The 8,777-nt window shown below is 37.3% G+C and overlaps 1 protein-coding gene across 1 annotated transcript; it reads left to right on the top strand.

The window, feature by feature from the left end:
• Positions 1-1,575: 1,575 nt before the first annotated feature.
• On the top strand, positions 1,576-4,585 carry LOC104156700 (transmembrane emp24 domain-containing protein 7; the record flags this gene model as incomplete). Its single annotated transcript, XM_009694950.1, has 2 exons — positions 1,576-1,821; positions 4,179-4,585. Coding segments are annotated over 2 exons (483 nt in total), but the record flags the coding sequence as incomplete, so codon positions are not given.
• Between the last annotated feature and the right edge of the window lie 4,192 nt (positions 4,586-8,777).

Raw genomic sequence — 8,777 nt, 5'->3', positions numbered from 1 at the left:
GAGCGGCAGTTGAAGCCAATGCAGAGTTTCCAGCTCAGCTAAGGAAATTCTGCATGCTGTCCTGTACTCTGCGGGAGCAGCGGGAAGGCATGAGTCTAGTTTAGAGCTAAGTAAGACATATAAAGTTGGCCCTGAAAACTGGCAGTGTTTTTTATCCTGATCACTGTCATGCCACCACATCTGAACAGTGTGGAGAATACCTAAAGCACTCCCACCCAACAAGATGCCACGAAAATAATTTCCTTGTGGTTTGTGAAGCATTAGCACGATAAGCACGATACAACTTAAGGAGCTAATACTTCGTATTTCAGAGTATGGTTAAAATTGGGCTCGTAGCAAACAGTAAGAAAGTGATGGAATAGGTATGTAGTACTAGCAAAATGTCTCCGGCATATAGCAAGACAGGAGTCTTACAAAAAATGAAACATGCAACCAACATCTTATTGAAGACTATGGTTAACGTGCACTTACTAAGTGAGACTGCACAGTTTTTCTTACATTTCTCAGTTTCTAACAATTTGAACACGCAGCCATCATGATAGAGCATGCTGTTCAGCTTTGAGATGTATTGAGCAAACATCTCTGACAGTTTTGGTGCCTTTGAGTGTATCAGCAGGGTTGGAACCTTTCAGTCTGTCGTTCAGCTAGTGAAGTCACTGACAGTACAGCAGCAGCATGAGAGAGACGTCATACTTGATGATGGGAATCACAGTTACCTTTGGGGGCTTTTGAAGGAGCTGTTTACTTTTATGATCTGACTTTTCTTGTTGAAGTTCCATGGTTTTTTCTCTCCCAACTGCTCTTATTTTTGTTTTTCCTTCCAACCAGGTAATCAGCCTTTCTGTAGGGATGGGATAGCTGGTCTACAGAGCAGTATGTTGTAGACCAACAATAACCCAAGCCTGGAAAAAACCTTGAGAAAGTAGTGTTTTGAGTCACTTGTGGGCATTTCTGGATGTGCTGGTTTGGGGAAGAAATGCTGTGGCTAACTGTGCAGGAAGGAGGCAGCAGAGCCCCAGAACATTGCTGTCTTCACAAGCACAGGTGAAGATGAGCTAAGCTGAAATACCTGTTCTACTGGTCGAATGCCATTCCTGCAGCCTGAAGCTAATAGGGTAGTTATACTCTTGGCGGTACAGAAAGGAGCTGTCTTAACTGCATGTTAGCAGTCTCAGCTGGCTGAATCAATTCCATGGAGCACTTGTGGATACAGCAAATGGTTGATTTGTTACAGTAATGCCTTTGCTCCCCCATCGAGTTTCATCTACGGTAGCCTTTGCTGTTGTACAATTATTTATAACAGAGTAACTAAAATGGCTCTTGTAAATGGTTTGAAAATACAGTTCACATTACATGTGCTGAACCTAAAATATTTTGAATTATGTTCTGTGTGTCTTCCAGAAGAAAATAATTTTGCAGACTTGCTTTGAAAGATTTTCAAATTAATGCATTATATTTTAAAGCATTTGTTAAAGCAAAAAATTTTGCAGTGCCACTTTGACAAATCATACTTCTTAGAACACATTTATAATGTCTGTTTTGTTAAAAAGACAATTTCTTGTTTTTTGTTTTTAGGTCATTACTGGAGGTCATTATGATGTTGACTGTCGGTTGGAAGATCCTGATGGCATTGTATTGTACAAAGAGATGAAGAAACAATATGATAGTTTCACGTTTACTGCATCCAGAAACGGAACATACAAATTCTGCTTCAGCAACGAATTCTCTACTTTCACACACAAAACTGTGTACTTTGATTTCCAGGTTGGAGAAGATCCGCCACTGTTTCCTAGTGAGAACAGGGTAACTGCACTTACCCAGGTAAAATGCTGTTGTGTTTCACAGCAGCTGTTAGGTGGAAGCAATGTTTTTTCAGCTGCATTAGATACCTATATCACTTTTGAAAATCAATGGATTGGAGCTTTTAAAATAACCTGAATTACTACAAATAAGCTTGCTTTCTGAAGATAAGATTTATAGAACACAGAATAGAGTTGGGAAGGAATCGCCAAGTGCTTAAGAGAAAGTTAGGCCACTTTTTTAATTTTTTTTAAGGGAACTCGTGCCTCTTGAAGTGTGGATTTCACAAACAGTAAATATCAGTGGGTCAGGGTTTTAAAAATTTCCAAACTTTGGAAAAACTCTGAGAATTATTTTTATATTTAAAATAGTAGAGTCTTTTTGGGGGAGGACTTAAGTAATTGCCATTTTTAAAATGGAGAAGAAAATTCTAGCAAAATAAACAAGTGAACAAAATCAGCCGTATTTAGATGCCTTCTAGATATCTGTCCTTTATAAGACACTATGAAATGTCAGAGCATTATTATTATGTTTCTCAGGATTTTAATGGTTTTGTACCATCTCTACCCAATCTAAATCCATCAAAACTTCCCTTGGAACCCTTGCTTCATGAATTCCCACTCATATCCTTACATATAATTATCACCAAACCTCATTCTGAACAACCATTAAAGAATGCTGGACATGGTCACTATTTTGCCAGTCTGGACTCAACAGTATAAATACCACTTCCCAAGTGCCAATCTGACTTGAATTTACCTCACATAAGTCTGCAGTAGCTGAGAACTGTAACAAGTAGATGACTTGCTATGCAATCAACTACAGCTTTTACCTCTTTCTTCTTGTCACTCTCCTGATCTGCTTTGTTTTGTGTTCTGATTCTTGATCCTGTATCTTTCCATCTCTTTTCTTACTTTGGTCTTCATTCTGTTCAGTCTGTGTGTTCTGTTAGGTCTGGTTTTTCTTTTGCTACCTTGGCATCAGCAGAGGGTTTTTGACAATGCAGAACATGCGGTTCCTGGGTCTAGCATTTCTTGCAGCCCCTTGCAGCCTGTGAGAGAAGATATATAAAAAATAGTTTATAACTGGGTTGTAGCATACACAATGCAAATAAGGAATCTGGGAAAGGCAAAGTTGGTTTTCAAAGTACAACACATCTTTGGTAAGAACGTTCTTGTTGCCTTTTCTTGAGGCTTGTGGCATGACCAAATTTGAGCAGTTTTCACAGGGACAGTAAAAGAGAAATCCGTAGAACCAAAGTGACTTTGTGTTTAAATCCCTTGTGCAGACTAGGAGACCTCTATAATTTATCAGTGAGACCAATGGCAGAACTTAGTTTGTAAAACCTCTCCCTGAATTTTTTTGAGAATATCTTAGACTTGTTCAGATACCTGTCTTGAAAGTTGGCAACTTGAACAGATGGTTAGTTGCAGATATAAGTAACTAGAGAGTGGTCTTATCAGGGTGTTTTAATGTTTCCTTTTATAATAGTTTGTGCTGTTTAATCTTCAGAAAATACTAATTTTAAGCCATAAAACAGAAAAACAAATTGTGACTAGAAAGAAAGTATTTTGAAGATCTATTAAGATTAATCTCTTGATGATAAAACAGTGAGGAGTACTGACTTTTACTTACAGAAGATAAACTGAAAGTGAAAGAAGTTTTTGTGAAAAATTACCTAGGGCTTGGAAAAGTGGTAATAATTTTTAATGAAAAATGATAATGAGGTTGGGCAATTTGTTAGGTATTCGTTACGTGATTATGTTATGGAGCATTCAGGAACACTGAAAGGTAACAGAATTGTCCTTTCTCTAACTGCTTTCTGCAGGCATGATTAAGAGAAGGGTCTCTTGCCAAAAGAACATGTTGAGTTCAGTAACTCGGATTTTAGGATGTTGTACAACTTGAGTGAGCATTATGCAGTAAAGAATGTCATACTAGTGAAACATAGAAGCATTTAATATATACTATGTGCATCATAATGTTAGAAGCCACTGCTTGTTTTCCTGATATGTGTGGAATTAACAACTGGGGCATTACTGACATTTCAAAAGTGTTTCTAATGTTCATTTTGAACCGAAATATACATGAATTTAAGATTTGTTTGGTGGCTGTCAGAGCCCGTTGCTTTTTATTAGATCAGCAGTTTTACACGCTTCTGTATTTTAACAGTCTGTTGCATTCCTGTGTTTAGACTTTGCTCAATGTAAGTTAACTTTTACTGCATTTACAGTATTTCAGTCTGACAATGGACTGAGTTAATCCTTAGCCTGCAAAGTTACATGAATCCTAATTTTAAATATGAAACCACAAAACTTCACAGAAAAAGCTCTAAAAGGATTCTTAATTCAGTGGTGTGTTTTCATTTGCTTCTCTAGATGGAGTCTGCGTGTGTTTCAATTCATGAAGCTTTGAAGTCTGTCATCGATTATCAGACTCACTTCCGCTTGAGGGAAGCTCAGGGCCGCAGCAGAGCAGAGGATTTAAACACGAGGGTGGCCTACTGGTCAATAGGGGAAGCAATCATTCTTCTTGTTGTTAGCGTCGGGCAGGTGTTTCTCCTCAAAAGCTTCTTCTCAGATAAAAGAACCACAACAACCCGTGTTGGATCATAACTGGTAGTGGTAATGCTTCAGATCATTGTGTGCTACTCATCTGTAAAAATTAACTCTTCTCCAATTAATTGTAGGTACAAAAGATCTGAATATATGCAACATTCAAATGTGTCTGTTCCTCATCCCTTAAAAATCACAAAACAGACCCCAAAAATTATGAGACACACATGATTTGAAGTATTTTAAAAATACTTTGGAACTTTAGTGTTTTCTGATTCCTGTATTAAATATCTGGCAGCAGCCAGCCTCTCTGTATTTCTGCTGATGTTAGTGGAAACTGAGTTTGACTTTTACCAGTAAGATTATCCATCTGCAGTATAACATTTTAAAATAACCCAACGGTCTAGTGACTGATATAAGAGACACTGTGTATGAAAATTTGATCTGATTTTAATTTTCAGGCTGAATGTGTTGGATTATAAAAAAGCAAATGTGATGAACTGTAGCGCACTGTTTTGATTTGCTGTTAAAAAAAGTAATCCAATGGTACCCCTTGCTTATTTGTAAAATTGTTGCAAGCTTGACACTACATCATGGTGCCAGTTCTCCCTCAACCTGATAAGTCTCCATCTTCAAAACTTGCTAAATTTCATAACTTGAGTGTGTTTGCTTAAACATACATTCTTCTGTATTTAAATAGATGCATTTCCTCTTTTACAATGTTTGTTTTACTGAACAAATTGTAAGCTGAGACTACTCAGGTAATCCACTTTCTGTATTCAAAAATCCAAATCTCCAAGTTTATTTAGCACACACAATAAAATAGAGAATCTTGTAACTTTGTCACTGAAACCATACAGTTTCTGTACTCATACATGCTGCTGCTGCTTTTTTGATTAAAGACCCAAAGTACTTGGTTTGTTAAGCAGCACAGCACCAGCACTGGACGAGGTTATGTTATGTGTTAGGCACATATAAACCTTTTTGCTAAGTTGTTTTCCTATTAAGAGGCCAATTTGGTATTGATACTGCATTGCACAAGTGCTGTAAATTTTACTTTCCTGTGTGTGGTGCACTGATACATGATGGCCTTGTGCATCTAATTGCCACTCTTTTTTGCTAGTGGTCAGGAAATGTTTTAAATGTTTCAGGTTATCTTTTAGGTAGAGTTATAGCTACATTGCTTCCACTGCTCATGTCTTTAGTAGCTTATGTACTGTAAAGTCTTGTTTTATTTGGATGTGAAGGGTAGTAAATGTATATGCATACAAGTACCTTGGATTGAGTTGGTCATAATAAGGCTAAACTCCTTCAAATGGCTCTGGAGGAGTAAGTAGACTGACCAATTCTTAAGTGCACACAAACTAAACTAAGGTGAAAAAATTTGTTGTATATTACTGGCTAAATCAAAAGAAGCTTCTTAAACAAGATCTCAGCAAGCAGAGAAAGAATGCTAAACCCTTATTAATTGCCTGTATTATTTCTAGCAAAATATTGAACTTGCATGTACAGGTGACACTTGAGAAGTCTGAAGAATCCACCTAAGATGACTTGATTTTAAAGTCTTGTGATGACTGAAAAAAATAAACAAAAGCGCACCTAGTGTCTGTTGTGAAGTGAACGACTGCTCTTTTGGAAACTGAAGAAAAACCTCCAACAGCTCCAAAATTGTTTAAAAGGTCATGGGCGTGTTTAAAAGCTTAATGCACATGAAATTCAGGATTATATGTAATGTTTTTCTATACTGAATTTTAAATACTGCAGTCCCATTTTGAGATGCAAGCTTTCCAGAAATAGTTAAGACTCACAAAGTTCAGAAAACAAAAAAACTAGTGCTTTCTTCTTACAATACAAATCTGTGCCTGCACACAATATTCTTGATTGTACCTGTATGCTTTATTCTTGTGTTTCAGCAACTGACATTCAGTACTTTTGTGCTGCATTGCACACAGTAATGAGGCAAGTGGTACACTTTGGGTGCAAGTGTCAGATGAAAACATGATTTAATTTTGATAGTGTCCAATATTATCTTCCCAATTTGAATATCACTTGTGTAGCTTTAATCACAACAAAAGCATTTGTTTTAAAGATTGAAATGTGTTGGGTTTTTTTCCACTCAGTTTTTCTGTGTGCTGTCGAAATTGGTAAACAGTGGGGTAAAACAGATTATGGGTGGCCATCAGGTACATGTCTCTTTATTCTTTCATAATGTTTGAATGTGTGAAGTGGGACTCTTCAGCCTAATATTACTCCCACTGCCGAGGTTAGTGGACTTAACTTTTGCATTCAAGTTGCGTATCCGAACCAATCCTCTGGTATCCTGCTGCATAATATGGCGCAATAGCTTAAAAATGCCTTTATTTTTGTGTTATTAAAAACATGGCACAAATACACACGTTTAAACATAGCTGTATATAGTTTTTAAAATAAGTGACTGAATGGGATATAATAAAACACACGCTAACACGCAGTGGGTGAAGAAATGCATGGTAACTTTTGGTTGAAGCTGCATCTTTTTAATATATGAAAGAAATAGTTTGGTTAATGGTGTGATATACAAGTAAATGCCTTGCGTTAAAGGGGATATAACTGTGTTTCTAATTGCTAAAGGCCCTGGGTTTCAGCTATTCCTTGGATGTTTCATGTTTACAGAACTTCTTTTCATGTCCTGAAATGTCAGTTCTTCTTTTACTTTGGAGGGGGGAAAAAAAGTGTAGTTTGAATAAGACAAAAACCAGACCCTGTGAATATTGTATGGGAAAATAAAAATTAATATATGAATATGGTCTAATTGTTTTGTTTGCATGTGGGAGTCGGGGGCAGCATTCTTCAAAAAAACTTTGAAGAATGATTAGTCAACTTGTATTTTAACACATTACAGTTAATCTGCCCCCTGGGACTTCATCATTACTTCTGTTGCTGTACATCACAAAGGGTACTGATTTGCTGCTGGTCATAATTAGCTGTGCTTCAGGTCACTGGGAAAACTCAAGTTTCAGCAAGATAGTGTGGTTACTGGCTCTTTGCTGAGCACATTAGCAGTGCAGGCAGTAATATTCATACATCTGTTTCTGTTGGAGTGGAATTGAAGGTATTTGACTACAGATGCCTGGAAGGACTTGGGACCAACTGCATCTTTTCACATTAGTTCTGTAGGTACAAAGTTAACATGGGATGAGCTAGAAAGGTGCATCAAATTAATGTTGCCTAATGATGAGATATAAACTTCAAATATTATGTAGTAACTAAATGTGTGATGGGAGATATTTTACACTGTGTAGACTCTTGCTGAATCTTAGCCCATAGCAGTTCAGTTTTAAAAACCAGATAGAGTAGCCATCATTGCTTTGTGTGGGCACTTTGCAAAATGGCTTTTTTTTTTTCTTGCTGTTCGTGTTTCTCCTGTGTTGGTTGCTATACACTCAAAAATTTTTGAGAATAATTACAGTACTTGGATTAAAAAAAGCTTTTCTCTGGAAGTATGGATAAATTCTCCTCTTTCAGTGGTGTGTTACTGTTAAGAAGTTTTCTGGGTTTTGGTTTTTGTTTTGTTTTGTTTTTTTTTTTATGGTGCTTGGCACCCAGGATTTGAAAGTAGCTTAAGATGAGTTGTGGTCTGAAGCACTTTTCCACTGAAGCTGATAATATTATTAAAAAAAATTGTAAAAGTTTGACAGAAAAGATAAGTCAGCGGATCAGCTGACTTGTATGAGGATGAAGGCTTTTATCAAGCAGGAAGTAGAAATGTGCTCTGGACCACTGCAACTCATTTTAAACAGTTTCTTGGACTGCCAAACTTCCTGAGGGCACAGCTGCAGCAGGGGCACCGCAAACTGGATTTTATATAGGTTAACACAACGGCAACAATTACTGAAAGAAATTTGTAAAGCCTGACCCTGCATTTCAGTGGGAAGCTAATGATGTAACACATCAGTGTGCAGAAAGCTGATCCACTGCACCAGGTTACTCCAGGAGAGGTTCTGTGCTTGGTATGTGAGTGAAGTTCATCAAGTGATACAGCTCCAGTTTCCTAAGTAGCATGAGTTTTTGCAGTTTATATTCTACATCTCTAAAGCAAAGCAAGCTTATTGCATAGTATCAAGAACTCAGATTTACATTGTCTAACGCAACTCTGGAGTCATTGCTGTTGACTTCAGAGGCTTTTGCATGGGTTTACCTTCAGGGGCCACTAAAGTGTGTCTCCTAATCATTATTCTTGATATGCAAACATTTTGTGCCTTTGCTTTCTGCCTAATTGGGCTCTTCACAGGAAGTAGCCATACTCATACTCATGGAGAAATCCACTGGTAAGGGAAGCATCATCTACTGTCAATGATTTAAGTTTTAGCAATCCTTATTGCCATTATTGAGTTATTTCCCTCAGGCATTGAGGTAGTCTGTTCAGGGTGCTGGTTGAGAGAG

This window comes from Cariama cristata, unplaced genomic scaffold (genome assembly GCF_000690535.1).
Source record: "Cariama cristata isolate BGI_N322 unplaced genomic scaffold, ASM69053v1 Scaffold45522, whole genome shotgun sequence".
Classification (NCBI taxonomy): domain Eukaryota; kingdom Metazoa; phylum Chordata; class Aves; order Cariamiformes; family Cariamidae; genus Cariama; species Cariama cristata.
The sequence above is the reverse complement of the archived record's forward strand: the minus strand, read 5'-3'. Positions and strand labels throughout refer to the sequence as shown.